The sequence below is a fragment of the Dipodomys merriami genome, unplaced genomic scaffold (genome assembly GCF_024711535.1).
Source record: "Dipodomys merriami isolate MVZ:Mamm:240054 unplaced genomic scaffold, mDipMer1.0.p SCAF_4, whole genome shotgun sequence".
NCBI lineage: Eukaryota > Metazoa > Chordata > Mammalia > Rodentia > Heteromyidae > Dipodomys > Dipodomys merriami.
The window spans coordinates 18,035,710-18,050,296 of NW_027205603.1; the positions used below are offsets into that span (position 1 = coordinate 18,035,710).

A 14,587-nucleotide genomic window follows, 5' to 3' on the forward strand; every position below is an offset into this window, starting at 1 on the left:
ATGAAAAAGGGAAAAGCCTATAGATTTAGTGCAAAGTAAATGTAATAGAGAGCTGGTAATGTTTAATATACAAGTTTATTTGTTTGTTTTGGTGCTGGTTCTGGAGCTTGAAGTAGGGGCCTATACACTGCCCCTTAGTTTGTTTGTTTTTGTTGGTCATGGGGCTTGAACTCTGGACCTGGGCACTGTCCCTCAGCTCTTCAGCTCAAGGTGAGCCCTCTACCACTTGAGCCACAGCGCCACTTCTAGTTTTCTGGTGGTTTATTGGAGATAAGAGTCTCACAGACTTTCCTGCCCAGGCTGGCTTTGAACCGTAATCCTCAGATCTCAGCCTCCTGAGTAGCTAGGATTACAGGCGTGAGCCACAGTGCCTGGTTCCCCTTGGTTATTTTTAACAGATGTCTACCACTTGAGTCACAGCTCCACTTTCAGCTTTGTGTATGGTGAATGGAGATAAGAGTCTCACAGACTTTTCTGTCTGGGCTGGCTTTGAACCAAGATCCTCACATCTCAAACTGGGTAGCAAGGATTATGGGCGTGAGCCACTGGCCACTGGCATAAAAACAAGTTTCAAAGAGAGGAATTTACTTCTGAAATGTGACTGCTCCCTGTGGCTAGAGGGCAGGGGGGAGCTGGGGGGGGGCTGACCCCCTGAGCAGCAGGGTCTCCCATGAAGCAGGATGAGAGGCTTCACAGAGCGACCAGCCGGCTGCTGCTTTTCCAAACAAGTGCTTGGACCCATTTCTCATTCTTCCTTTGTTTTCCATACCATAAATTCAGAGTAAACCCAGAAGGCGATCTGTCAGCGGGTCAGCCACTTGTCCTCCTGGGGGGTCCTCTCCTCTATGGGTAAATATTTGTGTTCCGGGTTCTTGTGACACCCCTGGGGCTGTGCTGGGCTCTGAGCTGGAGCACAGCACCATATTTGGTCTGCTGCTGAGCAGGGTGAGGGTGCGGGGTGGGGGGGGCTTCGCATGCTGGTCTTGCAGATGGAGGAAGAGGACCCAGGCTCCACACACCGACCCGGGTCACCAAGACCGAAAGAATGCGGGGACTCAGTAGTTTCTGTTTCCTTATGTGCAAGCTCTCATGGACGGGAGCAGGCGTGTGTGTGTGTGTGTGTGTGTGTGTGTGTGTGTGTGTGTGTGTGTGTGTGTGTGTGAAAGAGAGAGAGAGTGAGAGAGAGAGAGAGAGATGCAATCTCATGGAAGGCATGCTTTTAGTAGAAAGAGCATGTTGCTCTAAGAAAACCATATCTGAACAAGTTCTGGGTCAGAAGAAAGTTCACCTGCCACACACACAAGCGCCTCCCTTCCTTAGTCGGTATCTGTCCTCACCTCTGTTTTGCACACCTCCCTTCACCTGGAACAACGTCATCGGCACAGGGTTTTGCCCCTCAGCGTTACCAGAGGAGCTGGGTCCTGTTTCCAGACAAGTAAAGACACTGTGTTCCTTGCAGTCATTTTTAATGACTTTGGTTTGAAACCCACAGCGACACATGCCATGTCTACTTCAGGACCCGGGACCAGAGGCTTGGTCCCCCACCCAGCCCTGGCACTGACAATGCTGGGAGGTGGCCCTGGTGGCAGCTGGCTCAGGGTTGTCATTAAGTAAGCTTCCTCATGGACAGGGCAGTTTCTATTCAAAATCACTTATTCTCAGTGAGCATTTCATGAGCATCTACTGTGTGCTGGCTGCGGTGGCAGGACCCACACACACAAGGGACTTGGGCCCTTGTTTTGCTCAATACAATGATGAAAATGAGAAACAAGAGCCCTTGGGTCTGAATATGCCCCCCAATGTGCTATGTTAGAATGCAACTCCAATATCCAATACAGTATATGTGTGTGTGTGTGTGTGTGTGTGTGTGTGTGTGTGTGCGTGTGTGTGTGTGTGCGTGCTGTTGCTGTTCCTGGGGCTGGAACTCAGGGCCTGGGCACTGGCACTGAGGTTTTTTTTTTTTTTCAGGATATTGCTCTACCACTTGAGCCACAGCTCCACTGCTGGTTTTTGGTGCTTAACTGGAGTTAAGAGTCTCATCGACTTTCCTATCTTGGCTGGTTTCAAACTGTGATCCTCAGATCTCAGCCACCAGAATAGCTAGGATTACCAGTGTGAGCCACTGGTGCCTGGCCCAATACGGGATTTGGGAGGGGATCTAAGGGAGGGCTGAGGTCACTGGGGGCCTCGCTCAGGGGCTGCTATGGAAAGCGCTCCTGGAGTGGAGGCAGGCTCTTACCTTTTACTTCCTGCCTCATGACAATGTCCCAAGGGGCTGGCAACTTGGCGTTGGACTTCTAGGCCTCCAGATGGGGGGTGGCATGAACTTTGATCCCTGGAAAGCACCCTACCTCAGGCGGGCTGCTGTAGCTGGTCACCATCCTGCAGCGTGCATGCACAGGGCTGTTAGTCTGTCTTCCCTGTGTGAGGCCAGGCCTGTCTTCCCCGGGGATCTGGAAAGATGCAGCAAACAGAGGAGATAGACAGGGGCTTGGGAGATGGGCAGGGCATGACTCAAAGGCTCAGAGGAGGGGAGGACTTCCTGGAAGAAGAGACTGCCGGGGTGAGAGGCCAGGGTGGTGGCCCAGGATGGCTTGGAGGGAATGGGCTGGACATCTTCCACAACAGAGGCTCCTCAAAAGCTCAGGCCTAGGGCCCGGCCGGGGTCTGTGACAAAGCTTTCATCAGTCTGCGGTAAAACTGTTAAACATGATCTAGGATAATGACATGTTATCACTATAAAAAATCACACCTTGCATTTATAATGTGTTATATACATATAATTTACAGGAGGTGAACCAATACAGCTAACCATAGTCAATTAAAAGGACTCTTATTCCACCTTGCCATTTCTCTCTTGATGCTTCAATGCCTTATTACTTGTCAGATGGAAGTGTCCAATAATAAGCTGTCACACTATGTCGGCTCTGGAGATCCCAAACTTCAAGCTGGTAGGTGCTGGTGGCTTATGTCTGTAATCCTACTCAGGACGCTGAGATCTGAGGATCATGGTTCCAAGCCAGCCCAAGCAGACAAATCCAGGGCACTTGTCCCTCGTTAATCAGCAACAAGATTGTGCCAAGAATTGATGGGGCCCCACTCCCAAGTCCTCTCTGGTTTTCTTTGAGCTCAGGGAGCCCCTGTAGCTTGAGCTCAAGCAAGCTGGGGCCTGCCCGCTGGACACAACAGGAGGCCACCTGCTTCCTCTTCCTGCTGACCTGCAGGGTATCTTTCCTGTCCCGGGAAGTTGTTAATTTCCCTCCTCCAGCAAAAATCCTGAACAGCAACCGCAGGTCATAAGCCCTTTCCCTCTTGGTTCTTCAAGGCCAAACCTTGCATGTCTAATTGGAAATCCTCACTTTCCCCTGATGCAAATCTGAGTGCTCTCAGAGCATTAGCTCTCTCTTAACACTAATGGACTGTGATCCCACCTCTGGCTTTTTCCCACCAGCCTTAGGAGCAGGGCCCAGCTTGGGTGAAGTCAAGTGAAAGCCCTGGATAGAATGGTCCCAGCCAGCAGCTAAGGTCAAGCATTTCTGGTTTTATAGTGTTAGGAATGCACAACCCTCCAGTGTCATGAATGAAGAGACACTCAAGATATATAGGAGGACTGGGAAGGTGGCTTAGTGTAGAGTGCTTGCCTAGAATGCATGAAGCCCTGGGCTCGATTCCTCAGTACTACATACACTGAAAAAGCTGGAAGTGGTGCTGTGGCTCAAGTGGCAAAGTGATAGCTTTGAGCAAAAGAAGCTCAGGGACAGTGCCCAGGCCCTGAGTTCAAGCCCCAGGACACCAGAGAGAGAGATAGACAGACAGACAGACACAGAGAGACAAAGAGAGGGGTGTGGGAGGCAGAAAGGGAAGGAGGGAGAGACTGTCAAGGCAAGTTTTCTTTATGCACGAAGGGCAAGTGTCTGGAACTAGTGATCCTCCTGCCTCTGTTCTCAAGTAATAGGGGTTACAAGCTTGGAATGATTCCTAAAAGGCACCACTGAGGTCTTAAGCATTCAACTTTTATTTGTGTGCAGGAAGCATCGGCGAGGCTCTATGAACTCAGAAAAAATAATCAGGACACATGGTCCTTGCCCCAAAGAGCTTCCATCTGGGAAAATCCAACTGAAATGGCTCAAGAAGAAAGGCTATCTTATTATCTACACTCAGCAAATGTCCAGCAAATAATATGAAACAGAGTACTCTGTAATGAACATTATCCCTGGAATGATAATGTGTATATGTGTGTGTGCATGTGTGTGTGTGTGTGTGTGTGTGTGTGTGTGTATGTCAGTGCTGAGACTCGAACTCAAGGCCTTGAGATGCACCTTGGCCTTTTCATGTAAAGCTAGCAGTCTACCACTTGAGCCACAGCTCCATTTTTAGTTTTTTTTTTTTGTTTTGTTATTGTTTTTTGTTTGTTTGCAGTTCATGGAGATGAGTCTCATAGACTTTCATGCTTGGGCTGGCTTTGAACCTCAATTCCCAGATCTGAACTTCATGAGTAGCTAGGATTAGAGCTGTGAGCCACCAAATCCCAGCTGGGAATGATAAATCCTAAAGGAGTAACAGGGGCACACCCGTGCTGACCTGGTAGGGAACCCCAGCTTGGACATCCCACAAGGACTGGACTCTGTGAAGAGACTGGCCTATAAATAGATGACAGCCAGTTTACAGTACAGGCTAGACTCCAGCAGCCCAGCTGGCAGGCACGGAGAACAAGAGCACACATTAATATTTGCAGGGTATAAACAGTGAAGCGAATGTGTCCACTTGTGAGTGGACATTGAGGTTTCTAACTCAACGGCACCAACTGGGTCTGTCCAGATAGGCAGATGGGTGTGGCAGAAAGAGTCAGCTTTGTGTTACACAAAGAGATTAAAATCCTAGCTCTTCCATCAGCTCTGAAGCTGGGTGGGTATGTGATGCCTATAGTCCCTGCACCTCGCTTGTGCAATGACATCAGTTTTCAGCTCAGAGCTATATATGGCCCTTTGCAGAAGCAGGAATCCAGACAGTGGTATCTCGTCCTGCTCTTTGGGTATCTATCTCCTGAGGCACACCTTGCCCAACATAATGGGAAGATTCTCCCTGACGGGGCTGTACCTCGTGGTGATGGTCCTTCAGATTCCCAGCACAATGTCTGACTCATGTCATGGGATATGCTCGGTTAACGCTGAAATAATCAGAATCATGCAACCCACACGCTTCGATAATGAGGAGAGCCTGCTGATTATAGACATTGTGCCCTGCTCTACGCTCCCCGAGGACTTTGTGGGCTATCTTATCTGATTCTCACAATAATTCTTTGACAGTAAACCTGAGCAAATGGTAAAGACGGTGTTTACTGTTGGTAAATAGGAGCCCAGACCTCAGCGGGGCTGGATTTGAGGATCGTGCTGAACCAGCTGCAGGGAGGAAAGCTCTGCCTCACATTCCCCCAGGGAAATTCTGTGGACCAATAGGCATTTCAGCAGCTGTCTCAGTACCGTAAAGGGAGAAAGCCTGCACCTGCAAGGGCTTCAGGGGCTCTGACCATTCCTAATGGGGTGGAGAGCCCGTTGGAGAAGGGATTGCTGTGGGGGGCACGCAGCTGGAGGACATGAATTCTCTGCACCCTCGGGCTGGAAGCTTGTGAGGGTAGCTGAAGAAAATTCCTTATGGAAGCAGGGACGGGTGGCTCACATGGGGAATCCTGGCTACTCAGGAGGCTGAGATAGGAGGATCTGGGTTCTAAACCAGCTAAGGTAGGAACATTGGTGAGACTCTTTAATTAACCAGCAAAAACAACCCCCCCAGAAAGCCAGAAGAGGAGCTGTGGCCCAGGTGGTAGAGTACCAGTCTTGAGTGGAAAAAACTAAAGAACCATGCCCAGGCCCTGAATTCAGGCCCTGGTACCGGCACAAAGCTAACTTATTAACCAAACCTTCCTGACGTGGTTCTCAGCCTGTGGAAGGTGGGGTGCTGCACCCAGATGACCTGAACTGGAAGAACAGGGAAGCAGTCAGCCCAGATGGTGTGGAGCGGAGCCAGAGAGGGCATCTTGGGGGGAAGACCGGGAAGGGAGAGCTGGGGTTCTGGATCTGACAGCAGACTGCATTAGTCACTCTAACAAGGGAGAGAAATGTAGCAATACAGAGGAGGCCACTTAAGGTAGTGGGGACAAGCCAGGCTGCAAGGGGCACGGCAGGGGCACCGTGGTACAGAGGTGGTATTGAGCGCGTTGGAGGCCCTGGATTCCATCCCCAGCTCCATGACTGAATGACCATCACCGGGAGTGTCTGGCTGGAGCATCTCCATCACCTCTGGCTCCTGGCTGTGTGGCCTTGGCAGGATGATTTAACGTCTCTGGATGTGAAAAGCCGTGGGGTAGTCTGTGTCCTGGGGTATACCTGGGGAACCCTGTGTCCCTGGCTACCTGGGAACTCCAGAGAGAAAGAACGGGTGTCAAGGGCGGATGACAACGCCACACACACCCAGGCTGGTGTGGCTCAAGAGGTGGAGCTTCTGATTGTGTAAGGCCGTGAGTTCAAACCCTAGTGATGCCAAAAAGGAAAAGGAAAGGTCAAGACCGCACGGGGAGGCGCGTTTGCTTTGTCTTTGTGTTTTCTGCAGGCGTAGGGCTCCTTTCCAGAATATTCCCAGCTCAGACCGTCCGCCAGATCCCTTCCCAGCCCCCTGAGCCCGCAAGCAGGGGTTTCCCAGACCCCGTGGGCCGGGGGAGCTCACGTCTGCCCCAGCCGGGTTGGCAAACCTGTCCGCAGGCCCTGCTCCTTCTCCCCTCGCGGTGCCCACGGCTGCCCTGGGCCTCTAGCAGACCTGCGGCCTCGCTATCCACCTCACCAATGGCTGATCTCTCCAGGCTCTCTCGAAGATTCTCCATCCCCGGCCTCCTCCCGGCCCCAGAGCCGGCTCAGGCTCCCAGGGTTTTTAGTCTAGGCTTTTCTCGGACCCGTGCCTCCCAAGTTCCTGGCCTCCAGCCCCGGGTCGGGTGGGAGGGACCCCGTTCCTTCTGCCTGGGCAGGCACTGGGTCCCACGGAGCCTCACGCGCCCTGGTCGGGCTGGCGAGACCTCCACGTCCAGGGGACCCAGGGCGAGGCCCCCCGGGGACTGGGTGAGCGCAGCTTCTGCCCCATACCCTCGCCATACTCCGACCCCGGCGGGGCCGACGCCGTGCGCGGGCCCCTCGCGCTCCCGCCCACCCCGGGCCGCAGCGCCGCGCGGGGGTGGACGGGGCGGGGCGCCGCCCTCCCCTCCCCCGGGGTGGGACCACCGCGGGCCGCCCCGCGCGTCGGGTTACACCCCGCCTCCCTCCCCCGCGCGGGGTCGGCCCGGACCTCTGCCCGGACCTCAGCCAGGGACCTCGGTCGGGACCTCAGCCGGGGACGATGCGGGCGACGGGCAGCCGGCGCGGGGCGGCGTGGACGCGGGCGCTGCGGGCGCTGCTGCTGCCGCTGCTGCTGGCGGGGCCTGGGCGCGGGCTGGGCCTCCGTGGGCTCTTCCCCTTCGGGCCCGGCCACGGGGACCAGGAGCTGGCGGCGGGGGACGACGTGGTCTCCCCGGCCCTGGAGCTGCGGGGCCCCGGGCTCCGCTTTTACGACGACTCGGACGTCGCCTCGGTCTACGTGAGTCTGGCGGCGGTGGGGCGCGGGGAGGCCGGGCGGAGAGGATGCGGGGCGCCGGGGGTTCGAGGCGCCGGGCGGGGAGGGCGCGGGGAAGCCGGGAGGGGAGGATGCGGGGCGCCGGGGACCGGGCTGGGGCCGACGCGGATCGCCGGGGTCGAGGCGCCGGGCGGGGAGGGCGCGGGGAAGCCGGGGACCGGGCTGGGGCGGACGCGGGGCGCGAGGGGCTCTGCGCTCGGCCGCTGCCTGGCCGTCGGTGCCCGGGGAGTGGGGCCCGCGCGCCGGGTCTGCGCCGCTCCGTGCGCCCCGCTGGGATCCCGGGGCTCCGCGCGGCCCCTCCCCGGCGGCCCGCGCTTCTTGGTCCCGCGGCTCCCTTCGGGGACCCGGGTGCCTCGCTCCGGGGGCGCGGAGCCCCGGCGGGACAAGGACGGTCCAGCCCGGCCCGCGCGCGGCGTGGGGCCCGGGTCCGCGCGGGCAGCGGCTCCGCCCTCGCTGGCGCGGCTCCGAGTCCCGAGGTCACGGCTGAGGGCGCCGGGCGCCCCGGGCCCAGCTTCCCGCGGCCAGGCGAGTGTCACCTCGGGGGGGGGGGCGGAGGAGGAGCGGCCGGGCGGGCACCGAGCCGGGTCCCGCGGGACCGCCGCCCGCCCTCCCTCCCTCTCCAGCCCGCACCATGTGGATCTAATAGAGAGCGGCGCATTCCAGAAGTGGGGGGCCGCGGGGGGGGCGTCCGCTCCGGCCCGCAGCCGGTGTCCCCGCCGCGTGGAGCCGGCCCGGGCCGGCGCAGCGCCCCTCTCCCGGCGGCAGGAGCCGGCGGGGTGTCTGCGGGACCCCCGGGCACGAGCCTGGGTCTGCCGGGTACCCGGCAGGGGGGACCCTGGCGTTTTGGGGAACCCACCGCAGTGAGAAAATCACGGAGAGCCGGGATCGCAGTCCTGGGAGTGCAGCCTCTCCAAGCCAGCCGTTCTCAGGCTGTGACGCTGTGACTGGCGGGCGGTGACCCGCGAGGCCCAGGCCTCCCCACACAGAGATGTGGCTGTGGCTGTCGCCCTCACTCTGACCCACGGATATAGTGGAGCAGCTGCAGGACACACGCGTGACACACACCACACATGCGTGACACGTACGTGTGTCTGTCACCACACACACACACACACACACACACACACACACGCACACACGAGGATCTCAGAACCCAGCCACCACGCATTAAGCCAGACATCAGATGGATTTGCCAAAATGCAAAGCAAGCACTTCTCTCCCTGGAGATTGTTGGTTTGAAAAGGACAATTATGTTCATGACAAATAATGTCACCGAGGTGAGCGTGTAATGGGCCCGCTGTGTGAATGGTATATATATTGAAGTGTTTCTCAGCTTCAATTTCTCATGTGACAGATACTGGCGGAGGTGAGCTGTGTAACACTCATGGAGGGAGGGTGCTGGCCGTCATGCCTATTAACCAGCCCAGGCAGAAACGTGCTAGAATGCCAGGCTCGAGCAGAAAAGCCAAGCAAGAGTGTGAGGTCCTGAGTTCAAGCCCCAGTATTGTGCGGGCGTGCACGAGCGCTCACACACACACACACACACACACACACACACACACACACACACACAAGACATGAGTATAATGGGGTTCTAAAACCAACACGTTGTTGAGCTGCTGATCGAATGGGATCACACACAGAGTCCTGCAGGCTGGGTGTGACAGGAGGAGGGCATTGTTGGGAAAGGGTACTGTGGAAAGGGCAGGGGCCATCTTGGTTACCAGACCCCTGTGAGCCCTGCAGGCTCCCTGTGTGGTAAGGTCTGACTCTGAGATGAGCTGCTTATTCCCACCACCACGATTGGCTCTTCTTCCCACCCTGGAGCTTTCCCATGAGTCCTGCTGCTGCTGAGCGAATACACTCAGAGCTCCCTGGGTGAGGGTTGCAAAACTAATAAAGTTATGCAGAGCCATAAAAAACATTTCCTTCCTGTGCGCAAAAGGTCTTCATCTCAGCCTGACCCTGCTGGCTCTCTCCCGCTGATGGGACTGACGGGGAGGTCGGAGGAGGAATTCCTGGATGCCGGCTTTATTGCAGACCCAATCATTTGTCTTTGATTCATAAAACTGGAAAAAATGAACTCGTTATTGTTTAATGGGGAGATAAAAATCCTTCACGCCATAGAAAATGAAAAGGATATCCTTGATAACAAAAGGATTTATACTTCTCTCCTGAACACATCTCACAACCCACATGCACGCTTGTGCACACAGGCACACACACCTCTAGTTGTTCACCTGGAGCAGCACCACACTGACAGGCAGGAAGCTTACCAGCTGAGGTTGTCCTGGTTGGTCATTCCCTGAGCGAGGACTCTGGAGGGGTGGGGGTAGAGAGGCAGGGGTGAAGTTCCATGCTCCATTCCCTGTTCACCAAGCCTGAGCCTTGCCTCAGCTTCTGGTGGGGACCACGGAGGAAGGGGTGCCTGCTTCCCACGTGCCCAGCGGTGGCTGGTGGAACCCAGGATCCAGGACACAGTATTCCTTTCCAGTGGGGGCTGAGAGGTAATTGGTGAACCATATTGGCTGACTTACAGATGAAGTCAAGTTAAATCACTTCATGACTCTTAGAATCTTCATCAAATTTTTGTTTAGGAAAGGAAGAGGCTTGACAAGATTATCTGCAACACCCATTTTATCTTGGACCTTAATATTTTTAATAAATTATTTTGAAATCTTGGATCTTTTTTTTTTTGATTAAATGACCCCAATACTAAGTACATTTACTTTTTTTTTTTTTTTTTTTTTGCCAGTCCTGGGCTTGAACTCAGGGCCTGGGCATTGTCCATGAACTTCTTTTATGCTTGAGCCACAGTACCACTTCCAGCCTTTTCTGTGTATATGGTCCTGAGGCATCGAACCCAGGGCTTCATGAATGTGAGGCAAGCACTCTGTCACTGAGCCACATTCCCAGCCCAGTACATTTACTTTTTTGGGACTTTTTAGTGTTAAGATTATTCATTCCATAGATATTTGACTCATTTTTTAAAAAGTGTACCAACTCAAAGTTTTGGCCGTAGAGCTTGGAAATAAGCGGTGTGTTTCGTCCCTTCAGAGCATATATATATATATATATATATATATATATATATATATATATATATATATATATATATGCCCATAGTATAATATGGGATAAGATAGTAGTCCAATAATCACATGGAGCCATCAGGGTTCTGAAATGGAAGTTCAGGATGGGGACTTTGGAGCCTGCAGAAATCCCCCCCCCAAATATGTTAGCAGGGGTAAAGGATGGTAGAGGTCAGTTCTGGGAAGGGCAGGAGGCTGGAGTGAGGATCAGAGCTGCAGGTGAGACCCTCTCACATATAAGGAATAGGAGCGGAGCCATACCGCAGAGCCCGGGTAGAACTGTCCGTGCCTTCTAGCTCCTTCCCAGCCTCCGTTTGTGCTTTCTGAAATCCATTCCCTGGCAGTACATCTGCCCAGCCTCTCACTGGCTCTCATGCTGTGGTTTGTCTCCCTCAGTGCAAGCCCCAGCCATGGGCCTTCTATCTGTGTGGACTGTGCTGTGGGTCTTGGTGTGCCACAGGCCGGCTCCCCACAGCTGCCCACCCTGCTGCCAGATCTCTTGTAGCCTCTCCTGGCAGAAACAGAAGGCATGGGGTGCTGAGCTTTTCCCCTATATCTTATACATTCAATTAAGATATTGCTAATACCAAGCTCCCATTGCACAATAGAGCCCTGATTTCTGCACCCCAGTTGCTAAGAAGACAGTATTCTCTAGAGCTTGCCAAAAGGAACAGCTTCCTTCTTTCCTTCCCTCCCTGTCTTCCTGACAGGGAGAGCTCTTTGGTGGAATGCCAGTAGTTAAAATGTGAAGTACCACTGGCCAGGCATACTAGTAGGTGCCTGTAATCCCAGCACTCAGGAAGTGGAGGCAGGAGGATTGAACGTTTGAGGCCAGCTTGGGCTACATTGCAAGCCACTGTCTGAAAAACAACGTGAAAGACTTCCAACCCTCTTCAAATGTCGAAAATTCATCTAGTTACTGGAGAGACAGCACAGGTAGCTGCCTTGATCCTGTGTCCAGCAAAAGAAGAATTCAGACAAGACACGAAAGTGTTTTAGGATAGGAGAATGTCAGTGCTACATGAAGAGACGCTATGCAGGGTCGAGAGAGGAGGGGGTTTTAAGAGGCCCAGTGTCAAAGGAAGATATCAGTTTAATGTATCTCTAGCCAGCTTAGGGAACGGTCAGGAGCCGGGTGTAGATAGTGGAGGAATTGGGTGGGGGACAAAAGGTCTGTAACTGAGTCCCAGCTGCAGGTGCTGCCTGGCTGGTCTTTATCTCAGTTCTGGTTGTAAGGCCTCATCGCCTAAGGGGAGCGAGCTAATTCCCCAGAGATGATTCGATCTCCTGGGGGCGGGGAGGGGATCTTCCCTAGGGGACGTGGTGGCCTGGCTGTGAGACTCCGCTGCTGCTCCTTAGAGGGAGTTTCTGCCTGAGCGTACTGTCGGTAACCCTTAGTCCTTTCTTTCCTGGCCCTGGGTGATTGATTTCAGAGTGACCCTTGGAGGGAATGATTTGGAGCAGAGACAAATAGAGGCTGGGATGCTAATTAGCGTTTCTCCTGCTTTAGTTAAGTTGTGAATACCAGAAAAGTCAGCGCCTTTCAGAAAAAAAAAAAAAAAGGTTGACGTGCTTGTTTGGAGAACGCTCTCCATAGATGGAAAGCGAGTCATCTCTAGCCGGAGAATGCCAGCATTTGCCTTTGGCGTCTGAGGATTTACTGAGATCACCTGGGAGAATTTCCTGTCCCTGGATTCAGCCGACCAGGCTGAGATCACCTGAGTCAGAAGCTGTGCCGTGTGTGTGTGTGTGTGTGTGTGTGTGTGTGTGTGTGTGTGTGTGTGTGTGTGTGTGTGTGTGTGTGTGTGTGTGTGTGTGTGTGTGTGTGTGTGTGTGTGTGTGTGTGTGTGTGTGTGTGTGTGTGTGTGTGTGTGTGTGTACTGGAGCATGAACTCAGGACATCAAGGCTGGTACTTTACCAGTTGAGCCACAGCTACACTTCTGGCTTTTTTGTGGTTACGTGGACTTTCCTGCCTAAGTTGGCTTCAAAGTGTGATCCTCAGATCTCAGCCTCGTAGGTAGTGCATAGTCAGCACAGGCCTGGCTGGATTAAACTAAAAACAATAGCAAACCCCTTCATAAGCCAAACCAAACAGCCCTCGTGAAAGACGCCCCTCCTCTCATCCACTGTGTATGTTTGTTGCTTTCCCATTCCTTTTCCTAAATTATTTTACCTTTTACCACAAGTCCTCCAGAGTAGAAGTTCCATTGTTTTCTCAGTACAGCTATTTGCATGCCTAAAACCAACTAGTTTCTTGTTTGTACCTCTTGTGCCCTTCTGGAAGTTTTTCCCCCTGGTCCCTGCTGCTTTTTCTCTGGGACTGCTGCTGGACTCTTGGAAGCCACAAAGATGTTTTTGTCTTACTTCCAGTGTGTTTGTATATAAGGACAAAATGAAGCCAATGGCGGTGTGTAAAGTATCTGCATTTAGACTTACTTTCTCTGGAGATCCTGGCAGTCTGTAGCTTACTTGGAAGGGGGGTGGGAGGGAAGGAGGGAGACAGGAAGTGCCTTTTAAAATGGGAACGCCCATCCATTCTAAGTTTGTAGCTCAGGCCCCCTCTTTGTCAGTTGGTGAAAACAATCATAAGTGCTTCCAGCTGTTTACCACGAGTGGCCCATGCCCCCCCCCCCAGGCTTTTGTGATATAATTGACTTGAGCTGCTTGAATGAAAAGCCAGATTGTTGGCTGTGTGCTAGGGTGAGTGGGTAGATGAGGGGCCGTAATGTAGGAGCTTACTGGTGAACTTTGGTAATGAGCAATTCCTCAGTGTGAAGTGATACTGACAGCAGGATTCCAGGGCCAGAGCTGCAGCCCTGGAAAGAGATGGGGTGACAGCTAGGGGAACGGATTTGTCCCCTCTGCCTTAAAGAATTAAAAGTGACAGGGCTGGGAAGGTGGCTCAGTGGTAGAGCGCTTGCCTTGCATGCATAAGACCCTGGGTTTGAATCCTCAGCACCACATAAGCAGAAAAAGCCGGAAGTCTAGCTGTGGCTCAAGTGGTAGAGCACTAGCCTTGAGCTGAAGAGCTGAGGGACAGTGCCTGGGCCCAGAGTTCAGGCCCCACAACACTCCCCCCCCCACACACACAAAGAATTAAAAGTGACGAAGGTAAACTGAGTAAATTTATTTGAAAGTGAAAGTCATGAAAGAAAGTAGTGAGACTCGAGGATCTGGAGTCCACTGACCCCCTCCCCTTATAGTTAGGCTGCTCCTACCTGAGCCCAGGGCTGTGAACTCATTGCTCCATGGCTTGTGCATGTGCAAATGCCATTCTCTTCACTTAAGGAATTAAGGAATTATGGTAAGAAACTTAAGGAATTATGGTAAGAAACGTTTCAGTGGGAACTCAAGGCATTGTGGGAAGAAGCTGCATTTCCCAAGGCATTGTGGGAAGAAGCTGCATTTGTGCAGAAGCCCCCAGGCACTCTGGGAACAAAAGGCACTGTGATGGAATCTTGTTACCAGCTGGGCTTGATGCCTATCACTTTTTTTATTGGTTGTGGGGCTTGAACTCTGGGCCTGGGCACTGTCCCTCAACTCTTCAGCTCAAGATGAGTGCTCTACCACTTGAGCCACAGCCCCACTCTGGCTTTCTGGTGGTTCATTGGAGAGAAGAGTCTCACCAACTTTCCTGTCTGGTCTGGGTTTGAACCAGAATCCTCAGATCTCAGCCTCCTGAGTAGCTAGGATTACAGGCATGAGCCACTGGTGCTGGCTGTCTATCACTTTTTCTTTTTTTGTCGGTCGTGGGGCCTGAACTCTGGGCCTAGGCACTGTCCCTCAGCTCTTCAGCTCAAGGGTAGTGCCCTACCACTTGAGCCACAGCACTTCTGCCTTT

The 14,587-nt window shown here is 53.5% G+C and overlaps 1 protein-coding gene across 1 annotated transcript in view; it reads left to right on the plus strand.

Moving 5' to 3' along the window:
- Positions 1–7,359: 7,359 nt before the first annotated feature.
- Positions 7,360–14,587, plus strand: part of Nid1 (nidogen 1) — a 51,009-nt gene continuing 43,781 nt past the window's right edge. Inside the window, exon 1 of the mRNA XM_069990620.1 lies at positions 7,360–7,617. Coding sequence (XP_069846721.1) covers positions 7,381–7,617 — 237 coding nt within the window. The 5' untranslated portion in view covers positions 7,360–7,380. The remainder of the gene's footprint in view (positions 7,618–14,587) is intronic.